A 22752-nucleotide genomic window follows, 5' to 3' on the forward strand; every position below is an offset into this window, starting at 1 on the left:
TCATGGTAAGGCTTTCCCATAGGTTTCTGGGCTGAAATCCATCTTGGAAAAACATTCTGCACACATAATTGGGAGATTCCTGGGACAGGACAGGTGTGAAGAAAGAAACCAGATAACTGGGGACGTCCCTGGTGGTGCAGTGGTTAAGAATTCACCAGCCAGTGCAGGGGAAATGGGTTCAAAGATCCCATTTCCAGGATCCTGCTCCAGGAAGATCCCACAATTGGGGATCAACTAAGCCTGTGTACCACAACTATTCAGCCTGCACTCTATAGCCTGGGAGCAAAAACTACTAAGCCAGTGTCCCACAGCTACTGAAGGCCACAGGTATAGACCCCGTGCTCAACAGCAAGAGAACCCACCACAATGAGGAGCCAGAGCACCACAATGAAGAGCAGCCCCTGCGCCACAACTAGAGAAACCCAAAGGCAGCAATGCAGACCCAAAGCAGTCAATAAATAAATAAATTTTAAAAAGACACCAGATAAATGGCAAAAGTAAACAAAGCCCTGGAAGAACTGCCCTATATAAATGCCTTAACCGCCTCTTTACTGTACTCCTCCTCATTGAGGAAGATGCCCACACCCTTTCTCTCTGGGTGTGCATCTCTGCCTTGCTTCTGTCTTAATAAATTGTATCTCTGGGTGCTCTCCACTTGTTCTAATGCTATGTCTCTAATAATAAACTCTATACATGCTTTTACACTTTTAGCCTCTGTGAGAAATGCATTGTTCACTAGGGGCAAGAGCCAGGGGAAAATAGCTTCTAGCCTCTAGCCTTGCTGGGCTGGTGGCTAGGACTCCAGGTTTTCACCCAGGCTACCCAGGTTCAAATTCTGGGCAGGGAATTAAGATCTTGCTTCATGTCACCACTCACTGCTGCCTCTCTGAGATCAGTACCACAGCCCTCTTTAGGACCAAAACCTAACTCGACATTTTCTTCCCTTATCCCTGTCACTTCATAGTCACCAGCTACAACTGTACACGTCAGATTAGAAGTTCAACCCACATGCCAGGACACAAGCCCAGCCAAATCCCTGATTGGGACTTGAACCCATGCAGCCAGGACTCAAACCTGGCCAAAACCCAAAGTTGTCCACCTGAGATCACACACCTGGTTTCAAAACTCCAGGAAGCTCAGGTTCTTGATGTCTCATCGCAGAAAGAATTTAGAGAGAGACAAACTGATAGGTAGGAGTGGGTATATTTAGACAAAAACACACTCCACAGACAGACTGTGGGCCATCTCAGAAGGTAAGAAAGGCACCAGGGTATGGGGTTGTCAATTTTTACAAGGGTGGGTACTTTCACAGGCTAATGAGTGGGAGGAGTATTCCAGCTATTTCAGGAAGGGTTGGGTATTTCCAAGATAGGGCCACAGCCCACTCTTTCATCCTTACGCTTGTATTACTGAGGCTTAAGTTCTAGTGGAAGTCTACTTGCCTGCCATCTTGGACTCATTTTCTTCAACTCAGTTTTGGTCATGTCCTCAGGTTATGTCATTCTTTCTAAGGTTCTTCCCTGCCCCCTTCCCTCCTGTTTCAAAAGTGTCCCACTTTTGGCCTCTTCATATGGATTCCTAAACTTTGTGCCCACGCCCAGGATGTCTTTGAAGGCCCTTGCCTTGCTGGTCCTTCAAGATTCCCAGGCCTATCATGTGCATTTCTTGGCCCAGCCCTGAAATTAGCCATCTCATCAAGAATCTCTGGATCCTCTCGTGGGAAATGGTCTTTAGAGGACACGAGCTAGGCCTCAGGATACCCACTGTTATCAAGTTGCCATTGCTTCTAGGCTTTTAGTGATCAGGGCCAAAAGTACATATTTTCTTAAAAAAAAAAAAAAGGAAAATAATTAATTGGTACAAATGTATACTTCCAAATCAAGTTTAAGACCACAGGGATTTACCTAAGCTGTTTGGTTGTACACTTAAATCTCTTCTATCTCTTCCATTGAAATTCTTGCTTCTTAACAACATGAGGGTTAATTACTTACTGTCTTTAACTTGTATGCACCTACTTATGATATGTGCACAACAGCAGCAATATAGCCAACAATAAGTTGTTGGATACTGTTTCAAATTTTTGGACTTTTTGTTTTTGTTTTGTTTTTGAAGGAGGGTGTTTTGTTTGTTTGTTTGTCTTTCTCCTTACTTCTAAGGACTCTGAGTATAGAGTCAAAATTCTACAATTTAAAGTCACTTAAATAAGGTTTTGTTCTGTGTGGCTGTATCACCAACTTGATAGCATTAGGTTCATTTGTCATAGTTCTCAAGTTCCACAGATGTGTTTATCTATTTTTTGATTCTGGAACACATTTACGTGGTTGCAAAGTCAAACTATAAAACAAGATAAATCTCACTTTTGCCCTGTCCCGCACCCATAACTTACAATTTTTATTAAATTTTTATTTATTCATCCAGTCTTTCATATTGAAAATAGATGTATATGTGTATGGAAAAGCAGCAAACTATAAGCACCTTTCTGCTCCTTCTTTTTTTCAAAACTAAAGAGTGTACCCTGAAGATCTCACCCTTCCCATGCCTCCCTCCATCCCCATTATACCCAATTCTTCAGTTGCCCTATGCCTTATTCAAAGCTCCCCAGTGGGTGGGCACTTCCGCTATGTTTCTAATCATTGGCTTTTACAAACAATGTTGCAGTGAATACCTTGTGTGTATGTCTTTTTGTATGATTGCCACTGTATCCTTGGGATAAATCCCTAGAAGTAGAATGGCTGAGCTAAATGATTTGTGTGTGTGTCATTTGCTAGGTGTTGTCAAATCCCCTCCATAGGGATTGAACCACCAAAACTGACTATTAACAATGTGCAAATGAATAGGAAGATGTAGCACCCCATCTATCACCTACCTGGTGACCAGCCCAGGCTCCCGTTATTGTACCCAAGGGGCAGGCCTGGATAGATCTCAGGAACACAGGGCCCTGGGAATCCTGGAAGGAGCTATAAAACTTGATTGTCTGTACTTTGGTTGGAATAACACTTTAACAGGTAGCTTTGCTTGTCTCAGGCTGAGCAGGAGCTCTGAGTAGTGTTTTGTGTCCTTTCTGAGAGATAAGACACTGAAAAATTATTTCTTTCAATATTTTGTTTGATGGACAAAATATCTCGAGGCATGGATCCTATTGGGGAATTATATCAGATGCTCAGCAAGTGGACAGGATTCAATTCAGTGGTTTATATGACCCTGGTGATTTTTCTTTAACAATGGAAGGGAAATTAACATGTTTAAGTAGCATTCAGTCTCTTATTCATTCAAGGAACATGAACTGAATTCTCTCTGTTCCCTCTCTACTCCCACCTCTAGGATAAAAATAAAGACCTGCACAGCCTGCAGGCTGACTCCAGTACACAGTTGTTTCAGGCTTGGCTCACACCACATTTTGTGAAGAAGAAAAAAAATACTTGATAATATTTAAAATCAGGGGATTTGACATAAATATCCAGACTTCTAACTTCTCTTTAAACTTTAGCCAACAAGGCTGCTTTCCGACATGGTAGTCACTGGTTGCAGCTAAGCAGAGGCTGCCCCCACTGGTAGGGCATGTGCTGCCTAACCCGTAACCACAATGCCTGCCCAGCCCTTCCATTCATTTGTGTTGCCTCCTGGGCCATGAGTTTGTGAGACCTGCCCTAGACTGTTATCTCCCTGAAGATAAGGACCACCTGTGTCTTACTTGACTTTAACTTTCCAGCATCTAACCCAGACCCCAGCACACCTGGTGCTCCATATATGTTTGTCGGATGATAGGACGTATCTTCTGGATGCATGCATCACATTTTTTCCAATGGTGAAATTCTGTAATTGTAATACTACTGTAGATTTTGATGCAGATTGGCATCATAAGTGCCCCTGATCACTGCCATCTGTCCCACTACCTAAAGCCAACCATTCATAGGTCACTGCACTGCCCCTCAAAACTTCACATTGCTGCTTGACCTCTTTTCTTTCTACCATCTCCTGTCAAACTGAGCACAGCAATGCACATCTCATGAATTTGCTAGGAAGACCACATGAGATCACAAATGTCAAGCATGAACCCTAGCATTTACTTTTATCCCGTTACTACCAGTGTCTTTTCTTCAAGTTGGCAAGAATCTCTCAGCTGTTAGTCCATGTGGTTCAGGTTGGTTTTGCAACAAAGCCCCAAGGAAGAGATTACAGCAGAAACCTCTGTATTCTGAAAATTTTCTATGACCACTCCCCTAGGACACCAATGGAGGTAAAGATTTTATCGACAGCTTCATATTTCTTTTTAGATCCATTAGTGGCCAAAGGGGACCATTAGGGCAGGTCAGAGCATATATAACTAGGAGCTCTTGGCCACCACTGCACACTCTTTCCTAAGTAATTGCAACTGGGAAAGAAACATGAAGTGGCTTTGGATCCTCGGGCTGCTGGCCCTCTCAGAGTGCCTAGTCATGTAAGTACGGGGTCTGTTAAGTGGCATCATCTCCTTTCTCTGGTTTTTCTTGTCCTCTGATTCTTTGACGCATCAGAGTTAGAAGGAAATATAATCATGCCCTGACAGTCTGAAAGATCAACTCACACTGATTGATGAGTACCTTGCCAAGGGCACAGAGGGGCCCAAGAGTCTTGGGGTGGGCCTGCAGGGCTCCACAACTCTGGGGGTGCTGTCACATCATAACGTATGTGAAAATGGCACTCTTCCGAATTGTTCAGTGCACAACACCAGCAACTGTAAGTGTGGTCCAATGGAAGAGTACTTCTCCTGTATTTGCTTCTAGGTCTTCTCTCTGGTCTCTCTCTGTTTCTGTGTGAATGTGTCTGTTCTTCATCTTTCTATCTCTCTCCTTTATCTCTCCATATCTTTGGCTGTCTCTGTGCATACAGAAATTTATGACTTTTCTCTTCCTCTGTTGACTCTTCCTTCCTTCTCTAGCCTCTTCGTTTCCTTTCTGATAGGACATCTCCTGGCTTCCTCTCACCCCTCTTGTCTGTTTGTGCCCTGTAGAAAGGTCAGGAAGGCTACTTCTATGCTTTTTTTCCTCTAACAAGTAGGGTGACCACAGCCAAGTCACAAACTTGCTGGATTTCAATTCCCTCCCCTGTAAAAAGAAGTTAATGATCCCACTTCTACTTCCTCCCCAGAGTTTCTTTGAAAAAAATACAGTGGGGTGGCAATAGCAATGGTAATGGCTGTTGTTGTTGAGCCTTCCTACATATCCAGTACATTATATCCATCATCTCACTCAATACTCACAACATCCTACATGGGGGAAGGGGGTTATTATATTTGACCTTTTTACCGATGGGGAAACTGAGACTCCAAATGCACATTTGACTTAACTCAAGATTACAGAATGGAACCTGTATTCAAACTGAGGTGTTTGCCCTACTCTTTGAATGGCGTCCTGATAATAACAAGACAATCATAAAAATTCTGAGTAAATACACAGCATCATTACAATGCAAGGCATGACAGTCATACAATAACATGGACAGGTGATTGCTGCCCCTTCTTTTCCTCCTTTTTCAAATGATCCATGAAGAATCCCTCTAAGGAAGGTCAACACCTTGCGAGAACCCCTCAGGGAGAAAAAACTGCTGACAAATTTCCTGGAGGAGAATTCGGACGAAAGGTCCCAGAATGAAACTGATGACCCGAAAATGTATCTTCACCCCCTGAGGAACCACGAGGGTGTGAGTGTGTTGGGCAGATGCTGCTCCACAGCGCCCCCTGGCGCTCTGGCCTAGCGCTGGGGCTTACTGGGAGGTACCAGGATGGATGTTGGGTCTGGGGCTCCTGCAGGAAGCAGAAACACTGCGGAACAGGGACCCTATCCCAGGGGGAAGGCAGTCTCATTCTCAGCTCTTGGGCTGTGATGACCTGGCCCAGCAATGACCAGGGGGCAGGTAAACAACCATTTCTGTGCCAAAGATATGGCATTAGTTTGCAGGAGATTGTTCTTTCTGAACTGAGCCACAGAGTTACAGGTGAAAGGTGACCCATGTCTGATCAAAAGATAAAGCCAACTGCACATCAAGTTTGAAACCCCAGGCAAAGGAAGGTCAGCCTCTGCAGAACCAAGAAGGACACAAAAGGTTACTGAGCCGTATGGCCTGTGACTCCATAGAAATCTGTCATTCTGGTTACTGTTATTGATTTTAAAAAAGTTCTCCTCTCCTTCAAAAATGCATAGGCCACAATGAGGGACAGGCCAAGAATAAATACATGTACAATAAAAGAGCCAAATGTGTGGTGTGCATAGGACACATTCCGAGTTTAGATGAAGTGCCCCGGGGACACCAAGGAGGCCCATCTGGAGGAGGGAACACTCAGGCTGGACCTTGAAGGGGAGACTGGGGAGTTACTCAAATGAAGGCACCGGGTTAAGACACCAGTGGTTAAGACTCTGTGCTAATACTGCACTAACGCAAGTTTGATCCCTGGTCAGGGAAGTAAGGTTGCACATGGAAAAAAAAAAATCAAATGAAAGCACAGGTCTGAGCAGAAACTGTGAAGGAGGGTGGATGGGAAGTGATTTCAGGAGACGTGGGACACCTGGAGGGGAAGCCCTCTGGGAATCGAGGGTGGCCAGGGCAGCCAGGCCTGCCCTAACCACCTCTCCCCGGCGCCTGTAGCTGGCCTACTTGGGAAACATCACCATTGGAACGCCCCCTCAGGAATTCAGGGTTGTCTTTGACACAGGCTCAGCTGACTTGTGGGTGTTCTCCATCTACTGCTCCATCTCCATGTACGGTGAGTACCTGCTCCACCCCGCCCCCCCCGCACCACCATCCATCTTATACTCACTCTCCCACCCACCATCCTTGGCACCTGAGGGACACTCATCTCTTGTGTCTGCAGGTACAAACAAGCTCTTCAACCCTGACTTGTCCAGAACCTTCCAGCGCACATATCGGTTCTTCGACATCACATACGGCTGTGGGAAGATCGCTGGATCTCTTGGCTATGACACCGTCCGGGTAACTGGAAACCATAAGCTGAGTCAGGACTGGCCCTGGGAACTACCACTGTTTCAAAAACATATGCAGGACCAACTGGGAGGGCCCGGCTTTCCCAACATCCCCTATTGGCTGACCCCCACCCTGCAAGGCTTGTTCTTGGGGAGACAGCACCCCTGCTGACACGCAAACTCCCAGAATGGCTAACCCTGAGAGTGGCTTGGGGTGTGGATTTGCAGCTCCTTTGTCCATGAGCAGCTCAAGGTTCATTTTGCTAGGAACAGGGAGAGAAGGGAAAAAAGCACCCACTTTTCTATTCTCAGACTGTACCAGGCACTTTCATGGGTATAACATGTTTAATCCCGCAACAATCCAAAACAGCAAGTACTATGATTAGCTCCATTATACACAGGAGGGAACTGAGGTGCACAGAACGAGGACCTTATAAAGGTCAGGTATCTGGTAAGCAGTGGAGCTGGGCTGGTCAGTCAGTATTCATGCAGATGTGGGGTATTTGGGGAGATAATAAAACTGATGTTGGGCTCCTGGGGGCAGCTGAGGGCTTCAGACATCTGGGCAGGGAAAGCAGGGCACCACAGACGTGAGAGTGGCCTGATAGAAGGGTTCTCATTCTAGGGGGGTTTGATGGCCCCACAAAATCTATGGGCTGCCTCCACCAAAGAGTCTAAGCACTCTCTCTCTCTCTGTCTCTCTGTCTCTCTCTGTCCCTCCTTGTCTGTCTCTCTCTCTCTTTCTTACTTTCTATTCTCTGTCTCTAAGACACACACATCCCCAAAAGCATGTTTCCCAAGGAGAATTTTCATAAGAACACTGGAAGCAACATTGTATAATGGACTTCTATATTCCTGGAAAGGTGCAGAAGACACAATGTACTGCAAAGAATTCAGTCCATTTCTGTCATCTGATCATAGTGATGCCAAATACAAGACTAGCCTGTTCTCCACTCATTTTGTCCTCAAGTGGGTACCATTTGGTCCTGTCCTGAGTCTCAGTTTCCCCACCTTTACAGAAGGCATGAGGCCAATTTGACTCACTGCAGATGGTTTGTGTAGAAGGGTCAGGTGTTGGTTAAAATCCACAGCCCTGCACAAATGGAACCTGAATTCCTGTCCCAGCTTGGTCTAACCATCTGAGGTCCATTCAGGGCACAGCCAGGCTTCAGGGCTTCTCTTCTGTCCTCATGGCATCTCCACCCCAGCCCAGTTCCAGCCTCACATCCCAAACACTTGTGTGGGAACCCTCTCCTCTCCCATAGATCGGGAACCTTGCCATCCAGGGCCAGATATTTGGGCTGAGCAAGTGGCAGAATGGGTTTGAAGATACACCTTTTGATGGCATCGTGGGCCTGAGTTATCCCAGCGTCGGCCTTGAAAGGACCACCCCCATCTTCGATAACTTGAAGACACAAGATGTCATTACTCTGCCTGTCTTTGCCTTCTACTTGAGTGAGTAAGTCTGGCCTAAACAGCTCTCTCTCTCAATCAGCTGTAAGATCCTCTCAGTTGCATGAAAAATTATAGACCAGCTAATCCAGGAGTTTCCTGAGAGACTGTCTAGCCCAGCATAACTATGGCCTCAGGGACACTTCTGGCCCTGCCACTGATTTCTCTAAATAACATTTTATTGGAACACAACCATGCTCATGGGCTCAAGGGCAGTGGCTTAGTCCAAGACAGGGAGGCAAGAAGGAGAACAATGGAAGGTGTCAAGATACAGGTTGGCGGAAAAAGCAACAGGATTTGCTGATGAATTTGATATGGAAGGAAGGAGATGTATGGCGGGAATGTTTACTTCCTCACTGACATTTTATTGGGAGCCCAGGACCAGCTACACAATTGACAGGAGCCAGTGCAAAATGAAAATGGGGCACCTCCTGTTCAAAAAGCATTAGGAATTTCAAGACAGGGATACCAAATGCACGGGGTCCTGCTTAGTGTCAGGCCCATGGATGTGACACATCACAAGCCCATGAAGCCAACCCTAGGTTGAACCTGAACTCACGCTCTTAGTGCCTTTTGACCTCAGCTTTTCCAGAAAACGACAGGCTACCCAAAGGGGAGGACAGACCCCCTCCAGCATGGTGGCTCTGAGGCTAGCTCTGAGCACTCCGGTTGCTGGAGAGGACAAGTCCCTCTTCAGAAGGGTGAGTGGTCAGAGCCCAGCCAGGCTGCCAAGTTTCAAACCCCTTCTGTGCCATTCATTAGTGGGTGACAAGCCTTGGTTGGGTACTCAATCCCTCTGTGCCTCAATTTCCACATCTGTAAAATGGGGTCCATACTAGTGCTTCTGATGCATGGATAAGTACAACCCTCAGAGAGTGAGTGGTGTTATTCTCCGACAAGGATCCCTCCCTCTTCCTTCTCTCCTCAGCCAGAAGGAGAATGGCAGCGTGGTGATGTTTGGCGGGGTGGACCACAGCTACCACAGAGGAGAGCTCAAGTGGATACCAGTGTCACAAACCAAATACTGGCAGATATCCATGAATCGGTAAGCACCCCCTCTGAGGGTCACCCCAAGTTATACTCCCACACGTGCACATGTACACATGCATACACACACAAATGCACACATAGGCACACAGTCACACACAGATACATACACTGCACCCACAATGACACAGATACAAACAAACAGAGAGACACATATAAACACACTCATTGGCACACCTATTAACATGTACAGGAACACAGATACACAACCAGTCACACACAGAGACACACAAAGACACAAACAGAGACATACAGGCACAAACATACACACAGGTAAACACACAAACACACACACAAACAGACACACAGATACAAACACGACACATGGGCTCATAATCACCCCAGGTCTCCCACTCAGGCCCTGATCAGCATCCAGAACAGGGTCCAGAGAGGAGTGTGCAGCCCAGAAAGGCCTGCACTCTGCGCTTTGAGGCAGGGGGCATGGTTTGAGGACCCTAAAGTGTGAGAAAAAGAGGATCAGGGAGAAATTCACCAGTATAAACATGCTTGTCATAAGATGACCAACTCTCCAGAGCTATCCCGGCCCACGCAGGTTTGTATTACACAAAACCGCTAGTTGAAAAACAGGGAAACTCCTGGACAAACTGGGAAAACTGATCTCCTTAGGGAGAAGCTTATCAGCAATGGAGAGAGGTTGGCTGCATTCTTGAGACCTGAAAGCCACTCATACATAGAGACACTCCACCGACACACTGACACCCACACCCATATCCGGGGAACACAGTGGGGCAGGGGATGTGACAGACAGGATCAGGAAGCTGATATCCATGAGTGGCCTGAAAACAAGGGGCAATAATTGACGGGATTCCATGTGATACCCTCACACAGAAGCTTACGTGTGCTTTGGAGGCCTCCTGGGCTAGCCTGGGCATCGCCTGGCTGGTAGTCTCAGTGTCTGGGCCGGGTGAGAGGGCAGTGCTGGGAACCAGCCTCTCCCAGGGCAGTGTGTTTTTCCCTCCTCTACACTATGAGCATCTGCTGTCCCAGAGAATGTCCGTGTTCACTGTGGGGGTTGAAACATTATTGTTCAGACACCAGACACAAGTCTCTGATTACTTCTCATTCATTTATTCACATACTTATTCACATATTCATTCACTCCACAAACATACACTGTGCATCCACTGTGTGCTGGGCACTTGAGGGAGGAACTGTGGATACAAATTGCCCTCATATCTAGTGAGGCGGATGTACATGAAATGCCTCACATACATAATGAATTACCACTTTCATACATGCTACAAATGAGGAAGGGTCTAGATAGAGTGACCAAGACAGGAGCCTGATCTAATCTGGGGGAAGACTTCCCTGAAAAAGTGACATTTAAGCTGGAACCTGGAAGAGGAGGATATATTAGCTAGACAAAGGGGATGGGGGTCTTCTATGAAGGACAACCAGCACATGCCAAGGCCCTGAGGCACAAAAGAGTCTGGTGCATTCAAGAAATGAAAGGAAGTCCAAGAAGATTACATGACCAGAGCAAAGGAAAACAGAGTCAAGGCATGAGCAGAAGGGCTGTTCTGGAGACAGTCAGGGAGTTGGGGGCAGTCGTGGGGGGAGACTTCAGAGTGATCCTGGTGCCCACTTTGTCCCACTGTCTCTCAGCATCTCCATGGACGGAAGGGCTATTGGTTGCTTCAATGGCTGCCAGGCCATTCTGGATACCGGGACCGCGTTGCTGGTTGGCCCACCTAGACTGGTCACCAACATCCAGAAGCTCATCAAGGCCATACCTTTTGGTCGAGAGGTGAAGGGACATGCCACAGGGTCACTCTGGGGCTCTCCACACACCAGGGATCAACTGGGTCAACCTCTCTCTGCTTTCTGTAACAGTACGTGGTTCCATGTAGCTCCATCACTCAACTGCCTACCTTCACCCTCAACATCAATGGCACTGACTACCCGGTGCCTGCTCAAGCCTACATTTGGAAGGTGAGGGGCCAACCCTGGGGGCTGGTTCTCAAAATTGGGACTGACGGAAATTTTGAGCTGCTGCTAGAAAGAGGGGCCCCTCTGCAGGGCAAGCCACACCCTGCAGATGCTGCTGAGCCCCTGTGGTTGGTCCAGTGTCTCCCACAAAACTAATCACTTGAGAGTAGAGGGACAGTCTGAATATCCATCATCCTGGAATTAATGGAGACACCACCCTGTGCCGGCATGGTGTGATGCACAAGGAGAGGGAAACAGTAAAGTCCACTGCACTCAAAGAGCCTCAGTTCCACCAGAGCCCTCAAATGGATGAACACAGAAACTCAGCTCAAGCAATCCCTGAAATAGGCCAAGTGACAAGTGGGGTTGGCTGGGGACAGTCTCAGTGTGTTGTCTCACCATCATGATTAACAGTCTCCATTCCCATCTCAAAAGGGTCCTGGGGGATACTCAATTACATGATTCCCCTAGTCCTCAGCTATAATTTCTCCTTGATAAGCCCCAGCTCCCTCCTCTGTGAGTTGGGCTTCCAGACCCCTCTGTGGGGAGGTTGGATGCTCACATGAGTAAAGGGTGCACAGTGACTGCACAGCCCCAGCACAGGGTTACAGCTTATTGTCAGCTCCCTGTGGAACTTCAAGGAGTCTCATGGGCTGAAATAGGGCTTTGACAAAGACAGGGAGTTTCAGTAATTCCAAACCCCCAGGCTCATGGAGGCATGAGGAAGCCTGCTTGGGTTGAGGCAAATCTACACTGGCCTCCATAGAAATGGCACCCCGGGAGGTGTGCCAAGTGGTGCCAGGTGAACATTAGGGATGATGAGGGATAGAGACAAGGGGAGAACCAGGGTAAGTCACCAAAACCAGCCTGAAGTGTCCAGGGAGGGTGAGTGTGGGTCCAGGAAGTCTTCCTAGAGGGGCAGAACACAGTCTTAAAGAAAAGGAAGGGGAAGAGGGAGAAGAAAAGGCGTTCTCTGCAGAGGAAACACCGAGCATGGGTCAGAGGAAAGGGAAAGGGGAACTATGGGCCATTCTTGTCCTTTTTTATTATTATTATTAATATTCTATTGAAGTACTGTTGATTTACAATGTTGTGTTACTTTCTGCTGTACAGCAAATTGAGTCAAATATGTATGGGTGTGTGTGTAAATATATATACATATATTCTTTTTCCTATTATTTTCCATTACAGTTTTTCAAGGGATGTTGAATATACTTCCTTGTGCTGTACAGGAGGACCTTGTTTTTTATCCATCCTCTGTATAGTAGCTAGCATCTGCTAATCCAAAACACCAATCTTTCCCTCCCCCACCCCAGCTCTTCAGGGCAACCACAGGTCTTGGCCCTTCCTGTTCTTGGATTGGCAGCCCCCTTCCTCAGCTTCTAACAAAGCCACTTGATTCTTACTAAAGAAGGGACGTAAATCTGAGAAGCTGCCATTTCTGGATAAGGAGGGGGGTGGCAGGTAAGGACTCGGATTGACAGGGGTGTACTGCCATCTCCCCCAGAGTCCTCAGGGCATCTGTTTCAGCAACTTTCGAGAGGAACCACAGCAGTTGAATGAACCTGAGACCTGGACCCTTGGTGCCGTCTTCCTGAGGCTGTATTTCTCGGTTTACGATCGGGGAAACAACAGGATTGGCCTGGCGCCCGCAGTGTAAATGCTGGGGCTGCTTCAGGAATCAATCAGGCCCACCCCAAACACACACTCACTCACACATAGGGCACTCCCGCGCAGGGATGGTTGTGGACGGTGTTTGGGGCTCTGCAAAGCCCTATTCTCAGTAAAGAATAAAGGATTCCATTCCCCATGGTGACAATACGAATTGCTGCCTGTCTTTGTGTCGGGGAGGTGCTTCATAATCTGGCAGGATCTAGAACCTCATGTAAAGCACTAGTGAGAGGACCCCAACTGCAACTGGCTTCAAAGAAAGGGGAGACTTATTGGAAGGATACTGCGGATCTGGATACAGACACCAGAGCAGATCCAGATATCTCAGTGAATGAGCCCAATAAATCAGAAGGTATAAGCTCACTCTTTCTCTCCCTCCCTCTTTCCATTCTCTCATCTTTGATTCCCTTAGCCTGACAGCTTTCTTCCTTCAGGATTCTACACGAATATCCCCAAGGGGTCTAACCCATAAGGAAAGAAGCTCAGAAAACATCAGGGTACCAGGGAGGGCTCTGACTGATCCACCTCAGATCATGTGTCCAGCCCTAGATAAACAATCCAGGCCGGGGGCATGGAGTATTATGATTTGCTTTACTAGGTTACTTGTCTGTGCCCAACGTGATTGACAGTTTCCTCCAGAATCAGGGGATGGGGGCTGGGGAGAGGCAGTATGAAAGGAAGTGGCAGCAGGATGTGTTACACCATGGAAGACATACTGACACCACCACCAACTCCACCACCTCCTCAATCATAGGAATAATAAGGGGTAATAAAAATAGATCCTATTCTTCCCATCTCACAGGACATTTGGCAGTGGACTTCTCCTCCAGGGGAGTTCTGGGTGAGGCCCTTCAACCTAAGATAGCTCCCCATGTCCCCACCCCCCAATCATGAGCTCTCTGCCACCCACACCTGCAGTGTCCTTTCCAGTCCCACAGCCCAAGAGACAGGCCATGTGAATCCCTAAGCCAGCCCCACACCGCCAAGGCCCAAGATGCCCCTTCCCTTGGCCTCCAACACTGTTGGGGAAGATGCCACACATGTAAAAGGGGGACCCAGGGTGCACAAAGCCTTCAGTCTCTCTGAGCATCCTCTAGGGGCAGAGCTACAAATCATTTGCATCAAGCTGCCATGGTTTGGCACATTTGGAGTAGAAGCATGACTTCTATCCTTATGGAGACCCTAGAAGGAAGCCCAGGCTGGGGATAGCAAGGGTCAGGGGTGAAGAAAGACCCAGATGAGAGAAGGAACGGGAAACAATACATAAGGTGAAAAACACACTCCAACACAATGCATAGTATGGGCCTTTACTCCAGCAAGACCAACATCAGGGAAAGAGACGTCTCATCTATCATTCTATCCTCATCTTTTCATTCAGAACAAATTCACTGAGCACCTACTCTGTGTGACGCTCTGTGGTGGACCCCAGGGATAGAGGGCTGGGAAATGATAAGCTTGAGAGAAATGAAAGAGAAACAGCTTCAGAGCTGATAAATGCAGGAAAGGTGAGAGCAGAACGAGTGTTTTGTTTTTTTTTTTAATATTGAAGATTATAATCTGGGCTTAATGGAGACTCACATGAACAGTTTCTCAAACTCATTTTCCAAGTGCTCTTCATGGAACCTAAGCAATGTTTCCCTGTTGGTGAGAAACCACCAATACAAGTAAGAGTAATAACCCTGGTTAATTACATGTACCATCTCACTGTCTCCCCATGAGCCCCTGCAGGGCATGACCCCCTGATAGAGACGAAGGACGTCTCCTCTAGTCTTCTTGACCCAGGACTGGTGACAGGCACATAGTAGTCCCTCAATAAATACATGTTGAATAATTGAATGGATGAATTTATAGATACTTCCACTAGAACACACTGCCGCATTCCCCTTGGGAGACATATAGTATCAGCAATGGCTTATTGGATAATATCAACCAGAAAATATCAGGCTTTGCTTTCCTAAATTAGACTAAGGCTGAGGCTTTAGCTGTGTCTGTAATGAGTCAACTTTTCCTGAGACACTTTCTTTGTAGCCTGTGCTACCAACATGAGGATAAACTCTGATCTTTTTCAAATTTTATATTTTTGGCCACACCACACACTATGTGAAATCTCAGTTAGCCAACCAGGTGTCAAACCCACTTCCCCTGCATTAGAAGCATGAAGGCTTAACCACTGGACCACCAAGATTGTCCCAAAGTCTGATCTTTAAAACAACAATCTTCACCCACCTTCCACTTTTATTGTTTACCCATTGTAGAGCACAGAAACCTATAGCCACCAGTGAGAGAAAAGGTAGAAACAAAGCAAGAAAAATATAGACCACAACACTTCTTGAAACAGTGTCAATTGATACAATCTTTCTGCAGATGAATTAGTCTTAAAATATGTATGGTCTTTGTCCCAGGAATTTTGCTCCTAAGCTTTATTGTAAAGCAATCATCAGAAGCACCCAAAGACACAAAAAGCAAGGATGTAGTCCTCAGAATCTCATACAAAAGGGAAAATTGGGGAATCCCAAGACACATTAAACATAAAGTATCCACAGCACAGATAGCTCATCATGCAAACAACTGCCTTCAAATTGTGTTTTAGGAGAATATTTAATGTGAAGAAAAATTGTTCCAATATGACCTTCAGAGAAAAGAACAGCATACAAAACAGCATGAGCCCAGCTTTGCTAAGCATATGGAAGTCAGTGCAGCATACTTGCCAGGCATGTCCATCCTGGAGCTTTCCTACCTGGGTTCAAATCCCACCTCTGACACCTACTAGTCATAGGACCTTCATAAGTTCACTTCTGGACATCAGTTTCCTATTCTGCATATTTGAGATAAGGATAACTCATCCCTCACTAATCATCAGGAAAATACAAATCAAATGCCAATAAGACACCATCTCACATCCATTAGAATGGTCATTATCAAGAAACAAAAGAAAACAAGTGTTGATGACAATGTGGGACCCTGTACACTGTTGGTGGGGATGTAAAATGGTGTCGCTGCTGGAGAACATATTGGAGATTCCTCAAGAAATTGAAAAGAGTATTTATAGTTGTCCAGCAATTCCACTTCTGGGTATTTATCCCAAGAACTTAAAATTATGATCTCAAAGGGATAATTGTCCTGTCATGTACCTTTCAGCATCATTAACAATAGGCGAGATGCAGAAACAACATTGATCCATCAACAGCTGAATGGATATAGAAAATGTGATAGAGATGTACAAAGGAATATCATTCAGGCTTTTTTTAAAAAAATTGTATACATTTATTTGGCTTTGACAGGTCAAAGTTGAACCATGTGGGATCTTCAGGTGTGGCACGCAGGATCTTAAGCTGTGGCATGTGAACTATTAGTTGTGGCTTGTGGGATGTACTTCCCTGCCCAGGGATCGAACCTGGGAGCCCTGCATTGGGAGCATGGCATCTTCTCCATGGCGCGCCACCAGGAAAGTCCCAGTCATGACTGTTTACGTATTTAATTTCTTTCAATCAATATGATGTAATGCTAAAACTGAAACCATGCACCTCAGATTAGGGCTTGAACCCTGGTGGCTATGACTCAAATCCAGCCCAAACCCAAGCTCTTCCAACTGAGATCACACACCTGGTTTCAGGACTGAATGAAGTTCAGTTTCTTGATATCTCATCACAGAAAGAATTCAGTGAGAGACAAACTGATAGGTAAGAAGTGGATTTATTTACACAGAAACACACTCCACAGACAGTGGTGTGCCATCTCACAAGGTGAGAAAGGAACCAGAGTATGGGGTTGTCAGTTTTTAGAGGGGTGGGTTATTTCATAGGCTAATGAGTTGGAGGAACATGCCAGCTATTTCAGGAAGGGGCGGGGATTTTCAGGAATTGGACCACAGCCCACTTTCTGATTCTTAGGATCATATTCTTGAGGCTTAAGTTCAAGTGGAAATCGACTTGTCCACCATCTTGGACCCATTTGGCTCTCCTCAGTTTATGTCATGTCCTTGGGCTATGTCATTCTTTCAAGGTTGTGCCCTGCCCCCTTCCCCCCTGTTTCATTACCCCCTAAGAGAATTTACTACGGTATTCTTTTTTGTTTTTATAAATCAATGAAGTTAGAATACACCCTCTCACCATACACAAAAATAAACAAAACAGCTTAAAGATTTAAACATAAGACATGACACCATAAAACTCCTAAAAGATCATAGGCAAAACATTCTCTGACATAAATTCTACCAATGTTTTCTTTTTTTTTAAGAACTTTTATTGAGATACAGTTAACAGACAATAAACAGCATATATTTAGAATGTACAATTTGGTATCCCAATCTCCCAATTCATTCCCCCCCAATCCTCCCCGCTTTCCCCACTTGGTGTCCATGTGTTTGTTCTCTACACCTGTGTCTCTATTTCTGCCTTGCATTTCCTCTTTCATAGTTGTTAGCATTTGCCTTATGTATTGAGGTGCTCCTATATTGGGTGCATATATATTTATAATTGTTATCTCCTCTTCTTGGATTGATCCCTTGATCTTTATGTAATATCCTTTCTTGTCTCTTGTAACATTTTTTATTTTAAAGTCTATTTTATCTGATATGAGTATTGCTACTCCAGCTTTCTTTTGATTTTCATTTGCATAGTATATTTTTTTCCATCCCTTCACTTTCTGTCTGTATATGTGCCTAGGTCTGAAGTGGGTCTCTTTAAGACAGCATATATATGGGTCTTGTTTTTGTATCCATTCAGCCAGTCTGTGTCTTCTGGTTGGTGCATTTAGTCCATTTACATTCAAGGTAATTATCGATATGTATGTTCCTATTACCATTTTCTTAATTGTTTTGTTTTTGTTTTTGTAGGTCCTTCTCTTCTCTTATGTTTCCTGCTTAGAGAAGTTTCTTTAGCATTTGTTGTAGGATTGGTTTGGTGGTGCTGAATTCTCTTAGCAGTTGCTTGTCTGTAAAGCTTTTGATTTCTCCCTCGAATCTGAATGAGATCCTTGCTGGGCAGAATATTCTTGGTTGTAGGTTCTTCCCTTTCATCACTTGAAATATATCATGCCACTCCCTTCTGGCTTGCAGAGTTTCTGCTGACAAATCAGCTGTTAACCTGATGGGAGTTCCCTTGTATGTTATTTGTCGTTTTTCCCTTGTTGCTTTTAATAACATTTCTCTGTCTTTAATTTTTGTCAATTTGACTACTATATGTCTTGGCATGTTTCTCCTTGGATTTATCCTGCCTGGGACTCTCTGCACTTCCTGGACTTGGGTAACTATTTCCTTTCCCATGTTAGGGAAGTTTTCAACTATAATCTCTTCCAGTATTTTCTCGGGTCCTTTCTCTCTCTCTTCTCCTTCTGGGACCCCTATAATGCAAATGTTGGCACGTTTAACATTGTCCCAGAGGTCTCTTAGGCTGTCTTCAGTTCTTTTCATTCTTTTTTCTTTATTCTTTTCTGCATCAGTGATTATCACCATTCTGTCTTCTGGGTCACTTATTCACCCTTCTGCCTCTGTTCATCTGCTCTTGGTTCCTTCTAGTGTATTTTTCATTTCAGTTATTGTGTTGCATATCTCTGTTTGCTCTTTAATTCTTCTAGGTCTTTGGTAAACTTTTCGGTCTTTGCATCCAGTCTTTTTTCAAAGTCCTGGATCATCTTCACTATCATTATTCTGAATTCTTTTTCTGTAAGGGTGCCTATCTCCTCTTCATTTATTGTTTTTCTGGGTCTTTATCCTGTCCCTTCATCTGGTACAAAGTCCTCCGCTTTTTCATTTTCTCTATCTTTCTGTGGCTGTGGTTTTCAGTCCTGCAAGATGAAATACTGCTGATACTGCTTGATACTGCTGTCTGCTCTCTTGTGGAGAAAGCTATCTCTGTATTCTTTTTTTAATACAATTATTTTGTTTTATTTCTTGGCTCTGTTTGGTTCTTTGTTGGTGCACATGCACTTTCACTAGTTGTGGCAAGCAGAAGCTATACATCTTTGAGGTGCACAGTCTCTTATCTCAGTGGTTTCCCTTGTTGTGGAGCATGGGCTCTAGGTGTGTAGGCTTCAATAAGTTTGGCAAAGGCTCAGTAGTTGTGACACACAGGATCTAGAGCACAGCCTCAGTAGTTGTGGCACACGGCCTCGTTGCCCCCAGTATTTGGGATCTTCCAGGACTAGGGATCAAACCTGTGTCCCCTGAACTGGAAGGCAGATTCTTAACCTCTGGGCAACAAGGGAAGCCCCTACTCCCGTATTCTTATGGGAAGAAGAAGGGCAATGATTCATCCCCTGTAACTGTTTCAAGGCTGAATAGGCCCATTGACCCTAACTGTCAGGAAGTAAAAATCTCTAGATGCCTGATTTAGGAGCCCCCTGGGGCAGGACAGCTTCTTGTTTTAAGTCTGTATAAGCTGGAATCATCACATTGCCATCCCCTTGGTGTGGAACTGTTGTAGTTGCTTCCATAGACTGTCTATGAATCTCCTTGATGAAGAAGCACTTCTCCTACCAGCATCAGAGTACAAAAATATTGATAAATGACAGAAGACTCAAAAGGTATGGTTAAACAGCCCATTAGAGTATAATCAATAGGCTTGTTTACAATAACCAGAATTATGAATGATTGCACTTAACATATCAAATAATCCTAGTTAATATTTCTTTTTAAGAAGCCTCAGGCGCCCTCTGAAGCACCCCACAGTTAGCTGGAAATCAAAAGAAACAATTAAAATTTGATATTCTGGAAGTTTGTCAAAAGGTTTTAAAGCACTTGGTCAAATAAGATCATCGGTCACTGTGAGACAATACTTATTCCTTAACCAAAGTGGCAAATGATCTCAAAAGCAAATACACATCACTTAAAGGCAGAGACACTCATACTATCTGTTGTTAAAAGCAGCATTTCAAGAAAACTTTAATGTGAAACCAAATTCATTCTTCACGCAGCCAACTCCCAATAAAATCCACTTACCAAGGAAATTTACTCCAATATGAGTAAATCCTGATTAAGCACTACTCTTTCCAGTACATTTTTTCTCATTCCAGTCACCTTCATTCACTGAAAAAATACATCTTAATTTCCTTAAAAGGTTATATGCTTTTTTTTTCATATAGAGTTACTTTTCTAGTTGACAAATTTAAAGCAGAATAAGGTGTCATTTGACCTCTAGTAAACCTAGGTACAACAAAAGTATGATACTCAATATGGATGACTCTAAAGTCAAGTCCATATTAATCACATCAACAAGGTTAAGCCACCTTCAGTACCAGATATCACTTTAGTACTGAATATTTTCCAGATGACATGAACCTGAAATACATTCTGACCAAATTATTTTCTATTTCTGAGTATTTATATAAGAACTGAATTTCCTGTAAGTCAATTAAATAGAGCTCTTTTACCAATTAATTTTTGGCAATACCACACATCTATAACATACACAGAGATACATATGAACACACAAACACAAACAAACAATTAGGCCTCAGCACTCCCATTCCAAAATGTCAGTCCTGAGTCAGGTACAACATAAAACCTACAGGTTATAAGAAGTTGGATTCCAATTGACTTCTGGCAGATGGAACAAATCAAGGTCACCTATATAGATGGCTAAACCCTTTTTACTAGTGTTTACAGAAAAGACACTTAGGATTCCTACTTTTCCTTGACAAGTCAAGTTCTAAATGACATTACCCGCCCTTTCAAAATTTGCGTTTAAAAAGATGACAGACATAAGGGTTCCTCAGAAGACCTAATAGGATATTTTCATCTCAAAGGTACAACCCAGTTCCTCCTAGTTTGACTTTGTTTCCCCTTTGTTTAATACTTACAAGCCTCTTGAATTCCCTGGTGGTGTCGTGGTTAAGAATCTGCCTGCCAATGCAGGGGACATGGGTTAAAACCCTGGTCCAGTGAGATCCTGCGTGACATGAAGCAATTAAGCCCATGCACCACAACTACTGAGACTGTGAGCTACAGCCTGGGAGCCACAAATACCGCGCCCACATGCTGCAACTACTGAAGCTCATACTCAGAGAGCCCGGGGTCCACAAAAAGAGAAAGCATCACGTAGAGAAGACAGTGCAGTGTAACGAAGAGTAGCCTCTGCTCGTCAAAACTAAACAAAGCCTGTGGGCAGCAACAGAGACCTAATGCAGCCAATAAACAGATAAATAAATTTGTTTATTTAAGAAAAATAATTACAGGCCTCAAGATAAATAGGGAAGTTTTGGTGAGTGGTCAAAGGATTGGTGGGTTTTGGATAACTTTTGAAGCCACACATCTGGTCCTGTAAAGACTACATTTGCAAAACAAAGACAGTTTTGGTTGATTTTTCAAAGAATTGGGTGATTAGCTCAATAATATTGAAAGCCTGATATACCCATTCACCTGTGTTGGAACGCTTACTTTTCTGCATTTAGCTTTCGGGAGAAGGCCTCTTCCAAAATTCCTATCAGGCCCTGAATATCAGATATGGTCAGCTTAGCCACACCAGTGGCCTCTTATTTTGGTAATCTATTTGCACACATTTTTGAGGATCTTCCCTAGGTTTAAGAAATCTGTATCTTATATTTAGACACTGTATAACCCTTTTTACTTAATAATCACTGGCTAAAAATCCATGCCCAAGCCTGAAACCTTGATATTCTACATTCCAGGGTCATTACTAAGGCTTCTATTTTAGCTTCAGATTTTATTCATTCCTTTTTGCTTTTTGTTAGAACCATTTGGTGATGAGGGTGGTTCCCTTGCCCATCAAGAAACAGAGTGGCCCCTAACTTAGTTAATAAAGCTCTTCCCACAAACAGAAAGAATGTAGAAACAGCTGGCCATTGATCTTGCACAAAAGGGTTTCCAGGAAAGTGTCCCCTATCTCTTCCCTGACAACCAAATTATGTTTTCCTTATGACAGCTAAGGTTTCCAATGCTTTCGATTAAGACTGAGAAGGGGCGGGGGGTAAAGGGGAAGCTGAGACTAAGCGAGAGAGTAGCACAGACATATATATACTACCAACTGTAAAATAGATAGCCAGTGGGAAGTTGTTGTATAACAAAGGGAGTTCAACTCGAGGATAGAAGATGCCTTAGAGGACTGGGACGGGGAGGGTGGGGGGGACTCGAGGGAGGGTGGAGGGGGAGTCAAGGGAGGGAGGGAATACGGGGATATGTGTATAAAAACAGATGTCTGAACTTGGTGTACCCCCAAAAAAATAATAAATTAATTAAAAAAAAAGAGAGAGATCAAGAGGTCATATGTTCCCCATTTTTGAGACAAGGGAGACATTACACATGCACAGAAAGGCTCCCTGGAGGTCAAAAGGAGCCACCCCATAATATGTTATGGTAAGGCTTTCCTATAGGCCTTTGGGCTGAAATCTGTCTTGGAAAAAAAGGTGTGCATGCATGATGGGGAGAATCCTGGGACCGGTGACGTGTGAAGAATGAAACAAGATAATTTGCCAAATATAAACAAATCCTGGAAAACTGCCCTATATACATGACTTAACTACCTCTTACTTTATTTTTTTAAAGCTCTTTATTGGAATAGAATTGCTTCACACTGCTGTGTCGGTTTTTGCTATACACCAAAGTGAAACATCTGTATTTATAATTGTATCCACATATTCCCTCCATCCCGCGACTCCCTCCGCCCCTCCCTATCTCACCCCTCTAAGTCATCACCCATCACTGAGTTGACCTCCCTGTATT

The 22752-nt window shown here is 44.6% G+C and overlaps 1 protein-coding gene across 1 annotated transcript; it reads left to right on the forward strand.

The window, feature by feature from the left end:
- Positions 1-4385: 4385 nt before the first annotated feature.
- Positions 4386-13065, forward strand: LOC130849972 (pregnancy-associated glycoprotein 2-like). Its single transcript, XM_057729246.1, has 9 exons — positions 4386-4438; positions 5529-5679; positions 6622-6739; positions 6848-6966; positions 8222-8415; positions 9337-9453; positions 11082-11223; positions 11310-11408; positions 12913-13065. Exons 1-9 carry the CDS (start codon positions 4386-4388, stop codon positions 13063-13065), a joined length of 1146 nt encoding a protein of 381 aa, XP_057585229.1.
- The last annotated feature ends 9687 nt before the right edge of the window (positions 13066-22752 follow it).

The sequence above is a fragment of the Hippopotamus amphibius genome, chromosome 3 (assembly GCF_030028045.1).
Source record: "Hippopotamus amphibius kiboko isolate mHipAmp2 chromosome 3, mHipAmp2.hap2, whole genome shotgun sequence".
Taxonomy (NCBI): Eukaryota; Metazoa; Chordata; class Mammalia; order Artiodactyla; family Hippopotamidae; genus Hippopotamus; species Hippopotamus amphibius.

Bases quoted from the DNA above. Each gene is read 5' to 3' on its own strand.
- LOC130849972 (XM_057729246.1), top strand. From the start codon at position 4,386: ATGAAGTGGCTTTGGATCCTCGGGCTGCTGGCCCTCTCAGAGTGCCTA. The intron at 4,439-5,528 runs GTAAGTACGGGG...TGATCCATGAAG, and splicing joins CTCTCAGAGTGCCTAGTCAT to AATCCCTCTAAGGAAGGTCA. The intron at 8,416-9,336 runs GTAAGTCTGGCC...TTCTCTCCTCAG, and splicing joins TTTGCCTTCTACTTGAGTGA to CCAGAAGGAGAATGGCAGCG.